Source organism: Bolinopsis microptera, chromosome 4 (assembly GCF_026151205.1).
Source record: "Bolinopsis microptera isolate Bmic1 chromosome 4, MBARI_Bmic_1.0, whole genome shotgun sequence".
Taxonomy (NCBI): Eukaryota; Metazoa; Ctenophora; class Tentaculata; order Lobata; family Bolinopsidae; genus Bolinopsis; species Bolinopsis microptera.
In genome coordinates, this window is record NC_087075.1 from 2043650 (window position 1) to 2056929 (window position 13280).

At 41.6% G+C, this 13280-nt stretch overlaps 1 protein-coding gene across 2 annotated transcripts in view; it reads right to left on the minus strand.

Annotated features, from left to right (window-relative positions):
- The window catches only part of LOC134814185 (ATP-binding cassette sub-family C member 4-like), a 35993-nt gene that overhangs the window by 16118 nt on the left and 6595 nt on the right, over positions 1–13280 (minus strand). For both annotated transcript variants that reach the window (XM_063822243.1, XM_063822242.1), the window contains exon 8: positions 3388–3505. In XM_063822243.1, coding sequence (XP_063678313.1) covers positions 3388–3505 — 118 coding nt within the window. The remainder of the gene's footprint in view (positions 1–3387; positions 3506–13280) is intronic.

Here is a 13280-nt window from a genome sequence, read left to right on the forward strand (position 1 = left end):
TTTGGCTGGTATTCTGCATCCAGTCGATCACTTAACTTCAAATGTACAAATATCTGATCGTGCACAGGTATTTGGGGGAAACCGGTGGTCTACTGTTTTTGGAGAGAACTGGTACACTTCTGTTCTTAAGAGAAGGAAACCAGTGATCTACTGTTTTGAAGAGAACTGGTAGTACAAAGATCTTCAAGGTGGGTGCTACTTGTGATGAACTCTAGAAGGATGGGATGGTAATACTCGGTCTGGCCACCTGGAAGCCCATAGAATTCCAGTTCAGAAACCGATTAAGGAGGTGCGGCTACTGATGAGAAGCCTCCTTAAAGTTTATTTGGGTTAGAAACGACATCTGGGTCCCTACCCTCGCACAAGATTATTCTCAATTTTCTTGTTGTGTTCCACAACTGTTCTCAGGGGATAAAAAATTATGCTCTAATATTTTCAAAAGAAAGGAAGTGGTACTTTACCAAAATTACTGGTAAAGTGGTAAACAGTGATAAAAGTCGACAATTAGTTTTTGTGAAATTTGGAAAACATTTTGGCTTTGGCCTTCAGCAGAAAAATCATCAGTTTTATCGGTTCTATCGGTTTTATCTAGATAAAACCTAAATCTTTATCTGTTTATCTAGATAAAAGATTTTATACCGATAATGGTAACTTTGTATGGAAAACATTCTCCTCAAACCAGATTAGAATCCCCAATATTTGGAACGACTTTCCAAGTTGTAGTTGGTGTTGTATTACAAATAAGGTCAAACATGATCCCTTATGGTTCAATTAAGATCTGATCAGTCTAGACGAGTATCATATTCTCCGCGTTTCTATTTTATAATTTCACCGATATTTGGTGATACTTGACAACCCTAAATTTGTGAAATCAGCGCTGAAAATCTGTGTTTCTAATTGGGACAGACTGACAGGGGCTAAGATTGAAAATGTTCGGCATGTTCGGCATGTTTACCAATTTTGACTTTGAGGTCCTCAAACTGAGGATTCAAATTTTATCAAAGGGCTGCAATAAATAATGTACCACAGTCCATATTATAATTTATCATATATATGAACTAAGCAAAAACAATTTATGAAGTGAGGACACATTTATTTTTTGTACGAAAATAGCAGTGAAATTAGACTGTACTGAATTAGGCTAAAATTAAATGAACAAGTAAAATGGATCACACTGCATTGAAAATCTTTCAAAGAAGCAGATTCCTGCAAGTTTAGAGTTAGCATTTAGGAATGAGGACTGTTAGTAAACACCCTTTTTAGTGTTTTTACTGAATAGGTAGGTTCTCATTTGACTCATTTATACCTTTAGCTTGTTAAAACATGATGACAGTTGTATGTAGTACAGATAATGGCACGGTATCTCACATTTTAAAACCTTATCCGGTTAAATTAAGGACCCTGCTTCAGATAAGATTAAGGACCATGTAGCATGTATGTAGCTTCAGATAAACCCTCCAGACACCCTACTTACGTAATTTGATTAGGGTACAAAAACCAGATCTGGCCTCTAAATGTACGGTGAATAATTTAAATAACTTCCTTCAAGCTGCTGAGCAATAACGTTTACATAAAATCTTAGCAATTGTTATTATTTCTGCTATTTAGATCGTAGTCGGAGTTTAATTCGATCTGAAAAAGTATTTTACAAGAGTCTGAATATTCAGTACACTCATCAAATACCAAAACCTTATCAACTATGAACAATTTTGGCGGGAAAATACTTCAACATCTAGATTAAGTAGTGTGAAGAGGATTCAGAGAGATGAGAAGTGTCAAGTGAGTTGCAGGACTGTTATCTGTTATCAGTACGTGATCAGGCATATCAGCTAACTAATCTAATTGTTTTAAGATGGGTTGGTTAATGATGAACGTTCATGTCAATGAGTTTATCACACTCTGGTCACGTGATTAGCACGTGGTCACGTGATTAGCACATGATTACTGATTTTAACATTGTAGCATTATGTTTTTTCCAAAGTAACAGACACAAATTTATGATAAAGTATGTTTAAACTTTTTTAACGATATTCCCATTTCAGTTTTAAACCGGAACAAGAGTGTCATGGTGTTTGGTGGGATATAACCGGGTTATAGCAAATCGTTATAATTTTTTCTAGAAACTGACTTTCTGTCTGGTTCCGGGTTCGACTTTTTTTAACCGATTCCAAAAAATACCTATCGAGTAGAAATTTAATTTAAATTACCGGTACGACATTTTCTAAATTTTCATTCCGTCAAAGTTTTCTCCAGATATACTGGTTCCATTACCTCGATGGCGACTTGCGTCATTCTAACCGACCTCACTGATTGGTCACTGGTCAAAAATTCAGTCAAAAATTCAGTCAAAAATTCAGCAAAAACCGCTAAATTTCGGTCACGGAAACGGCAGAAAAGATTCACTTCAAAAGTCTTACAAAATCTTTTTTTCTATTCTGATGATTTTCCGTTTATCCAAGCTTTCTTTGGGAATAGAACTTTCAGTACCTCAATTCTGTCTTGGGCTATCCTCAGTGACCTTTTTTTTTTTTGCAGAAACCAAAGGTGGAAGTAGAGCGACTCGGCAAGAAGAAAACTTCTACCTGTACTCGCCCAGTGAAAGTCTGCCTGACCAGCTCCTTGATCGTACATCAAATCTTAGCAAACGCTCGGAAATTGCGACAATCAGCCAAGTTTAAGACTGTGTTTTTGAGCCCTGACAGATCACTGGAGCAGCGGGAAGCCCGAAAGGAGCTGATTGCCAGCATGAGAGCTAAAGCTTTAGCGGAGCCGGACAAAAAGTTTTACATTAAGGAGGGACAGATATTCAGCTGTAGTCGCAATTGAGTGTATTTATCAGTACATGTGTGATAATGCTTGTTTTTCAGTGTGAGTGAAGTTTTAGTTAGTGCTAAGCGGGTGCCGACTAGGCTTATAACTTTCTATACAGGACTGGATAGTCTTCAGACTGTTTTAAAGCCTATTTTTAGTGCAAGAGTTGGTTGCTAGGCATTGCATTTATCTAAGCAGCGCCTGTATTTCAATAATTAATGAAATCTTATTAGCGGATTTAGGTATATAATTATTGTATATATTATTGTATGTATAAATTCTTGAGTAAACATTAACCAGTAAACAAAGCTGGTTCCCAATCACCTTGCTAGATGATCATTCAAGAAAAATTCAGTCAAAAACAGTGAAATATGGGTCGCGGAAAGCTGAAATCTGAATATGTCCTACCGGTAGGACATTTTCAAAATGATCATTCCGTCAAAGTTTTCTCCGGATATACTGGTTCCATTACCTTGATGGAGACTTGTGTCACTCTCACTGACCTTACTGTCCTCACTCTCACGGAAATCTGAAATACCGGACATAAAATAACATATTACTATTAGTTAAAATTACCGTTTCGATGAGATTTTTGAACATGTGCTCCCAACAGTACATCTTTATTATCTTCATGAACATTATCATCTCGTGTATTGTCTTAACTCTGCTATCTGTCAGAGGAGCTATCCGACCCCTGGAAGATGTTTTGATCAGTGGTGACGTCACGTGATGTTGTGGTGACGTCGCGTGATGTTGTGGTGACGTCGCGTGATGTTGTGGTGACGTCACGTGATGTTGTGGTGACGTCACGTGATGTTGTGGTGACGTCACGTGATGTTGTGGTGACGTCACGTGATGTTGTGATGACGTCACGTGGTGTTGTGGTGACGTCATGTGATGTTGTGGTGACGTCAAGTGATGTTGTGGTGACGTCACGTGATGTTGTGATGACGTCACTTGGTGGCGTGATGACGTCACTTGGTGGCGTGATGACGTCACGTGATGTTCCAATTACGTTACGAGGATTGATTAGACATTGATACAGTCCGTAAGAACTGGAAGTCCTGCGTACTCGAAGATGCTGCTAAGTTTACAGGTGTTGAAAACATCGACAACGACACAACAGAAGCTTTGGCTACCAACCGAGTACAGTGGAGACATATGTTACGCCGCCAACGCGATGTGTGTGATGCAGGCCACTCCAACGACTAGGAGGAGACCTTACCATGTAACAAGTATGTATGTATGTATGTAACAGTCCGACTATCTCACAACAATTTGCCACTATATCGAAATCAAAATATTTCGTTTTCAGTTGATCTAGTTACAGGGTATAATTTGTCGTATCTTGTACACTGAAGTATATTATAATCCATTAATGAATATAATAAACAAATCAAAACATAAATCAAAAAATGATTTAAAACATAAATCAAAACATAAATCAAAACATAAATCAAAAAAAAATTTAAAAATAATTTAAAACATAAATCAAAACATAAATCAAAACACAAATCAAAACACAAATCAAAAAATAATTTTAAAAAATAATTTTAAAAAATAAATCAGCGTGTAGTCGGAATTTGCAACTTAATTGTTTAAAGAAGTCAAATCTGAAGAATAAAATCATTGCATGTTTATGTCATTACATGTGTATTAATGATTTTCAAACGAAGTTACAACGAATTCTTCATGTAGTGCATCCTGGGTTTGGACAGGATATGCCCGTTTAAAATATTTCCATCACGTTACATTACATAATTCTCAATAAATGTAATAGATTTGTAGTGTTGTAATTAGTTTATATCATTACATGTTCATATCATCACATTTTTATATCATTACATGTTTATATCATCACATGTTTATATCAGTATTGCACAAACAAAACCTTCTCTTAATATATAACCTACAAATAAGGTTACAACGGACAGAAGTTGAAAGACCTCGATTTTTAATTTATTTGAAAATTCAATTAATTATTATTAACGTCAAGCCGTACAGCCACACTGACATTATTTTGATATAACTCAAACTATTTGTAACTTGAGATCTTCCTGCCTGGTTGACCAAGTATATATCTTTTATTTATTTGTTTTATTTATTTGTTAAATTTGTTTACTCACCTCAGATAAAGAATAAACTTTCCGTTCAGGAACTGCAGAGGAACGAACATAAGAGTGGAAATAAAACCAGCCAGAGCAGTATACAACCCTAACTCGTGGTACATCAGGGTAAATGTTATCACCAGGATGGCCCACAGGTTAAATAGAACGTACGCTGGAACAATGTACTGAGGAGAGTAGTAGTAGATAATATATAGTAACAGTTCTCGCCACTTGATGTACTGAGGAGTAACTGGGATTATTTACAAATAAGAGGCGTTGTAGTGGGCCCTGGGTGGGCCGGGGGGAGGGGGCCTGGGGCTCTGGGGGGGAGGGGGCTTCAGGTCTTGTCCGTTTTAGAAGTATAATTAATGTAATCAGAATTTTACACCAAAGCAAGAAATTGGATACAGTAAGTAAAGGATCACGAAATTTGAAAATGTCTCAAGTAAAAAAGGAGTGGGCTGTTGGTGCTTTGGGAAAATTTGCTTGGTAGAACAACAAAATATTGTAGGAAACTGGTGAGCAGAGGTGTTACAGTGGTGTAGGAAACTGGTGAGCAGGGGTGTTACAGTGGTGTAGGAAACTGGTGAGCAGGGGTGTTACAGGGGTGTAGGAAACTGGTGAGCAGGGCTGTTACAGGGGTGTAGGAAACTGGTGAGCAGGGGTGTTACAGGGTGTAGGAAACTAGTGAGCAGGGGTGTTACAGGGGTGTAGGAAACTGGTGAGCAGGGGTGTTACAGTGGTGTATGAAACTGGTGAGCAGGGGATGTTACAGGGTGTAGGAAACTGGTGAGCAGGGGTGTTACAGGGTGTAAGAAACTAGTGAGCAGGGGTGTTACAGGGTGTAAGAAACTAGTGAGCAGGGGTGTTACAGGAGTGTAGGAAACTGGTGAGCAGAGGTGTTACAGGGGTGTAGAAAACTGGTGAGCAGGGGGTGTTACAGGGCTGTAGGAAACTGGTGAGCAGGGGTGTTACAGGGCTGTAGGAAACTGGTGTGCAGAGGGTGTTACAGGGGTGTAGGAAACTGGTAAGCAGGGGGTGTTACAGGGGTGTAGGAAACTGGTGAACAGGGGTGTTACAAGGGTGTAGGAAACTGGTAAGCAGGGGGTGTTACAGGGGTGTAGGAAACTGGTGAGCAGGGGGTGTTACAGGGGTGTAGGAAACTGGTAAGCAGGGGGTGTTACAGGCCAGGGGTGTAGGAAACTGGTGAGCAGGGGTGTTACAGGGGTGTAGGAAACTGGTGAGCAGGGGTGTTACAGTGGTGTATGAAACTGGTGAGCAGGGGATGTTACAGGGTGTAGGAAACTGGTGAGCAGGGGTGTTACAGGGTGTAAGAAACTAGTGAGCAGGGGTGTTACAGGGTGTAAGAAACTAGTGAGCAGGGGTGTTACAGGAGTGTAGGAAACTGGTGAGCAGAGGTGTTACAGGGGTGTAGAAAACTGGTGAGCAGGGGGTGTTACAGGGCTGTAGGAAACTGGTGAGCAGGGGTGTTACAGGGCTGTAGGAAACTGGTGTGCAGAGGGTGTTACAGGGGTGTAGGAAACTGGTAAGCAGGGGGTGTTACAGGGGTGTAGGAAACTGGTGAACAGGGGTGTTACAGGGGTGTAGGAAACTGGTAAGCAGGGGGTGTTACAGGGGTGTAGGAAACTGGTGAGCAGGGGGTGTTACAGGGGTGTAGGAAACTGGTGAACAGGGGTGTTACAGGGGTGTAGGAAACTGGTAAGCAGGGGGTGTTACAGGGGTGTAGGAAACTGGTAAGCAGGGGGTGTTACAGGCCAGGGGTGTAGGAAACTGGTGAGCAGGGGTGTTACAGGGGTGTAGGAAACTGGTGAACAGGGGTGTTACAGGGGTGTAGGAAACTGGTAAGCAGGGGGTGTTACAGGGGTGTAGGAAACTGGTGAGCAGGGGTGTTACAGGGGTGTAGGAAACTGGTGAGCAGGGATGTTACAGGGGTGTAGGAAACTGGTGAGCAGGGATGTCACAGGGGTGTAGGAAACTGGTGAGCAGGGGTGTTACAGGGGTGTAGGAAACTGGTGTGCAGAGGGTGTTACAGGGGTGTAGGAAACTGGTAAGCAGGGGGTGTTACAGGGGTGTAGGAAACTGGTGAACAGGGGTGTTACAGGGGTGTAGGAAACTGGTAAGCAGGGGGTGTTACAGGGGTGTAGGAAACTGGTGAGCAGGGGGTGTTACAGGGGTGTAGGAAACTGGTGAACAGGGGTGTTACAGGGGTGTAGGAAACTGGTGAACAGGGGTGTTACAGGGGTGTAGGAAACTGGTAAGCAGGGGGTGTTACAGGGGTGTAGGAAACTGGTGAGCAGGGATGTTACAGGGGTGTAGGAAACTGGTGAACAGGGGTGTAGGAAACTGGTAAGCAGGGGGTGTTACAGGGGTGTAGGAAACTGGTAAGCAGGGGTGTTACAGGGGTGTAGGAAACTGGTGAGCAGGGATGTTACAGGGGTGTAGGAAACTGGTGAGCAGGGATGTCACAGGGGTGTAGGAAACTGGTGAGCAGGGGTGTTACAGGGGTGTAGGAAACTGGTGAGCAGGGGGTGTTACAGGGGTGTAGGAAACTTGTGAGCAGTGGTGTTACAGGGGTGTAGAAAACTGGTGAGCAGGGGTGTTACAGGGTTGTAGGAAACTGGCGAGCAGGGGTGTTACAGGGTTGTAGGAAACTGGTGAGCAGGGGTGTTACAGGGGTGTAAGAAACTGGTGAGCAGGGGTGTTACAGGGTTGTAGGAAACTGGTGAGCAGGGGTGTTACAGGGGTGTAGGAAACTGATGAGCAGGGGTGTTACAGGGGTGTAGGAAACTGGTGAGCAGGGGTGTTACAGGATGTAGGAAACTGATGAGCAGGGGTGTTACAGGGTTGTAGGAAACTGGTAAGCAGGGGGTGTTACAGGGGTGTAGGAAACTGGCGAGCAGGGGTGTTACAGGGTTGTAGGAAACTGGTGAGCAGGGGTGTTACATGGTTGTATGAAACTGGTGAGCAGGGGTGTTACAGGGGTGTAGGAAACTGGTGAGCAGGGGGTGTTACAGGGGTGTAGGAAACTTGTGAGCAGTGGTGTTACAGGGGTGTAGAAAATTGGTGAGCAGGGGTGTTATAGGGTTGTAGGAAACTGGCGAGCAGGGGTGTTACAGGGTTGTAGGAAACTGGTGAGCAGGGCTGTTACAGGGGTGTAGGAAACTGGTGAACAGGGGTGTTACAGGGGTGTAGGAAACTGGTAAGCAGGGGGTGTTACAGGGGTGTAGGAAACTGGTGAGCAGGGATGTTACAGGGGTGTAGGAAACTGGTGAACAGGGGTGTTACAGGGGTGTAGGAAACTGGTGAGCAGGGGGTGTTACAGGGGTGTAGGAAACTGGTGAGCAGGGGTGTTACAGGGGTGTAGGAAACTGGTGAGCAGGGATGTTACAGGGGTGTAGGAAACTGTTGAGCAGGGATGTTACAGGGGTGTAGGAAACTGGTGAGCAGGGGTGTTACAGGGGTGTAGGAAACTGGTGAGCAGGGGTGTTACAGGGTTGTAGGAAACTGGCGAGCAGGGGTGTTACAGGGTTGTAGGAAACTGGTGAGCAGGGGTGTTACATGGTTGTATGAAACTGGTGAGCAGGGGTGTTACAGGGTTGTAGGAAACTGGCGAGCAGGGGTGTTACAGGGTTGTAGGAAACTGGTGAGCAGGGGTGTTACATGGTTGTATGAAACTGGTGAGCAGGGGTGTTACAGGTGTGTAGGAAACTGGTGAGCAGGGGGTGTTACAGGGGTGTAGGAAACTTGTGAGCAGTGGTGTTACAGGGGTGTAGAAAACTGGTGAGCAGGGGTGTTACAGGGTTGTAGGAAACTGGCGAGCAGGGGTGTTACAGGGTTGTAGGAAACTGGTGAGCAGGGGTGTTACAGGGGTGTAAGAAACTGGTGAGCAGGGGTGTTACAGGGTTGTAGAAAACTGGCGAGCAGGGGTGTTACAGGGGTGTAAGAAACTGGTGAGCAGTGGTGTTACAGGGGTGTAGAAAACTGGTGAGCAGGGGTGTTACAGGGTTGTAGGAAACTGGCGAGCAGGGGTGTTACAGGGTTGTAGGAAACTGGTGAGCAGGGGTGTTACAGGGTGTAAGAAACTGGTGAGCAGGGGGTGTTACAGGGTGTAGGAAACTGGTGAGCAGGGGGTGTTACAGGGGTGTAGGAAACTGGTGAGCAGGGGGTTTTAACCTCATCAAGGCGCTGAGCATCGTTAGTAATGAGGTTCACTATATAACCCACTGATCTTTCTCCAATCTCTTTCTGTGTTATCCGGCATGCCTGGAATGTGTAAAGATAGGGAGAAAAAGGAGAAGGATCATTCTCGAGTCCAGTTAGTTGTTATTATATTGTGTTGGACTATTTTTTAACTCCAATTATTGAGACCTCAGAGATCTGAAACGGTAGCTTACTTTTCTGTAGATCAGCCCAGTAACAGCAACTCTAATGGATGTTCCAAATCTCATGATGTGAAGAAACATTGCGTTTCTGTACACGAGAGCGATGATCTGCATTAACGATAGTCCGACTGAAGAGAGATAAGAAGAGAGATAACAAGAAAGATAACAAGAGATAAGTCAGCTATTTTTGCCATTAAAATACAAAACATTCGAAAAAATCGATGACGAAATATGCACAAATTTCCATTTGATAACACTTGCAAAGCTTCTCATCTCTTCTATCTCTTGTTATCTCTCTTATCTCTTCTTATCTCTCTTCAGTCGGACTATCGTTAATGCAGATCATCGCTCTCGTTTAAAAAAATGCAATATTTCATCACATCATGAGCTTCGGATCATTCAAAATTCCACTTAGTTGATATTATTTATTGTTATTTTTAACTCCAATGAGTGGAACTGTAGCCGTATGACTGTTAATAAAGGACAAATAGCTTACTTTTCTGTAGATCAGCCCAGTAACAGCAACTCTAATGGATGTTCCAAATCGCATGATGTGATGACACATTGCGTTTTTGTAAGCGAGACCAATGATCTGCATTAACGATAGTCCGACTGAAGAGAGAAAAGAAGAGATAAGAGAGATAAAAAGAGATAGAAGAGAGTTATCAAAGTGTTATCAGAGTGAAGTTTGGCAACAAATATGATGCGGCCTGCTAATGTTCCTCATTTTCTCCATGGCGAGTGACGATCAAGTTGGAGAAACACTGGACCAAAGCTTCCTCACAGATGTGCCTAAAGTTTGATCACATATTATTTACTCCTAAAATGGATACTCTACACAAGAACCTACCTGACCACCAAAGAGCTGTTTCAAGTGTAAACGTGGTGGAAGGATCGAAGTAAGAAGATATTCTGCCTATGAATAGTGGTGTGAGACATCTCATAGAACCCTGAGATGGAAGAATAGTCAACAGTACACCAGGGTAACCAGGTCACCAGGTAACCAGGTAACCAGGTAACCAGGGTAACCAGGTAACCATGAATAGTGGTGTGAGACATCTCATAGAACCCTGAGATGGAAGAATAGTCAACAGTACACCAAAAAGGAAATATTTCTGAATTAACAGCTGAATTGCACACCTTATCTCAAAAGGCAAGCAAAAAGCAGTGAGCAGATCAAGTTGAAATCATGTTATAAGTACAGATCGTTGCTATACAAATCATGTTATAAGTACGGATCGTTGCTATAGTAATCATGTTATAAGTACAGATCGTTGCTATAGTAACCTCCAGTACAGACGCAAAGAAAAGCCAGACGAGCGTGTAAAGATGCCTCTTTAACAAGGTCAGCAGTAGGGTCGGTTGCTTTGTTATTGCTGCTTCTTTAAACCATTGCCTGAGAAGTCTGTATAACTGAGGCAGACAAGATAACTCGATCTCTAAAAAGTAACCTTTTCACGTTATCATAACTCTGAACAGTAAACTTAGAGAGAATAATGAGATCAGGATTTCTAATTTTGAGCGTTAAAGTTTCATAAAATTATGGAATCTTCAATCTACTAACTAAACTAACTAAACTAGCTAACTAAACTGTTCGAGGAGTGCAGTTAGTCTTTCACTTTGCAGTCTAGGATCTATCGGAAACACGTCATCTTCTGTTATTGCCCGCTTGTTTCCAACTTTAAATATCTGCTGTACCCATCTAAAGATGGATATTATCAGATATAATGCTCTTAATTTCAATCTTTTCAACGTTGAAAGAATGATGAGATAGTGAGAAATTTGACATAGATCTACTGATTCGATTCAATCACGAATCTCAATCCTTCAATCAAGGAATTCGAAATATACTATGTCAATGCGGTATACTTACGAAAACGTTATCCTTTCAAATAAATTAGCTTTAACTTCAGGGTTTCCATTATCTATAACCATCTGGCTAAAAATACGAACGGATTAACTTTCAAAAACGATTTTCCTGACATTGTTTGACAACAATTTCAAAAAATTATATTATGTATTAAAAATCCTATCCTGTCTTCGTCGTGGCACCCGGATGACAATTTTCAATCAAATATTCGAAAAACAACACACTATATTGATAGTGAAAACCTACATTTAATCAAAACAGATAGAAATCATGGTAACTGGCCGCACTTCACGATAAAATGTCTTCCTACTTTTTCCACTTTAATTAAACCATTCCTGATTTGGTGAAACAAGGAATAAGTTGTAATGTTTAATAACTTAATAAGCAGATAATTAAGTAGATTGCAGTAGTAGCCATCGAGTAGACCACATACCACTGGCTGCTTTTAAAAAGTGTATCTTTTGGCTACCTCCGTGTTGTGTCTATACCGAAGAAACCATTCCCAAAACGTCTACCATTTTCACGGTTTATGTTAGCAGTGCAGATATAGCATCATTACCACTATCATTAAGAGGTTAGTTGACTTGTGACAGCGATTAACCAACCAGCTTTCAGCGTCAATATATAGCAATACAGTCCCAGTATCGTAACTAAAGTAACTGTTGTAGTCAGCTGAATATCGCAACTAAAGTAACAGTTGTAGTCAGCTGAGTATCGCAACTAAAGTAACAGTTGTAGTCAGCTGAGTATTGCAACTAAAGTAACAGTTGTAGTCAGCTGAGTATCGCAACTAAAGTAACAGTTGTAGTCAGCTGAGTATCGTAACTAAAGTAACAGTTGTAGTCAGCTGAGTATCGTAACTAAAGTAACAGTTGTAGTCAGCTGAGTATCGTAACTAAAGTAACAGTTGTAGTCAGCTGAGTATCGTAACTAAAGTAACAATTGTAGTCAGCTGAGTATCGCAACTAAAGTAACAGTTGTAGTCAGCTGAGTATCGCAACTAAAGTAACAGTTGTAGTCAGCTGAGTATCGCAACTAAAGTAACAGTTGTAGTCAGCTGAGTATCGTAACTAAAGTAACAGTTGTAGTCAGCTGAGTATCGTAACTAAAGTAACAATTGTAGTCAGCTGAGTATCGCAACTAAAGTAACAGTTGTAGTCAGCTGAGTATCGCAACTAAAGTAACAATTGTAGTCAGCTGAGTATCGCAACTAAAGTAACAGTTGTAGTCAGCTGAGTATCGCAACTAAAGTAACAGTTGTAGTCAGCTGAGTATCGTAACTAAAGTAACAGTTGTAGTCAGCTGAGTATCGTAACTAAAGTAACAATTGTAGTCAGCTGAGTATCGCAACTAAAGTAACAGTTGTAGTCAGCTGAGTATCGCAACTAAAGTAACAGTTGTAGTCAGCTGAGTATCGCAACTAAAGTAACAGTTGTAGTCAGCTGAGTATCGCAACTAAAGTAACAGTTGTAGTCAGCTGAGTATCGTAACTAAAGTAACAGTTGTAGTCAGCTGAGTATCGCAACTAAAGTAACAGTTGTAGTCAGCTGAGTATCGCAACTAAGGTAACAGTTGTAGTCAGCTGAGTATCGCAACTAAAGTAACAGTTGTAGTCAGCTGAGTATCGTAACTAAAGTAACTGTTGTAGTCAGCTGAGTATCGTAACTAAAGTAACAGTTGTAGTCAGCTGAGTATCGCAACTAAAGTAACAGTTGTAGTCAGCTGAGTATCGCAACTAAAGTAACAGTTGTAGTCAGCTGAGTATCGCAACTAAAGTAACAGTTGTAGTCAGCTGAGTATCGCAACTAAAGTAACAGTTGTAGTCAGCTGAGTATCGTAACTAAAGTAACAGTTGTAGTCAGCTGAGTATCGCAACTAAAGTAACAGTTGTAGTCAGCTGAGTATCGTAACTAAAGTAACAGTTGTAGTCAGCTGAGTATTGCAACTAAAGTAACAGTTGTAGTCAGCTGAGTATTGCAACTAAAGTAACAGTTGTAGTCAACTGAGTATCGCAACTAAAGTAACAGTTGTAGTCAGCTGAGTATCGTAACTAAAGTAACAGTTGTAGTCAGCTGAGTATCGTAACTA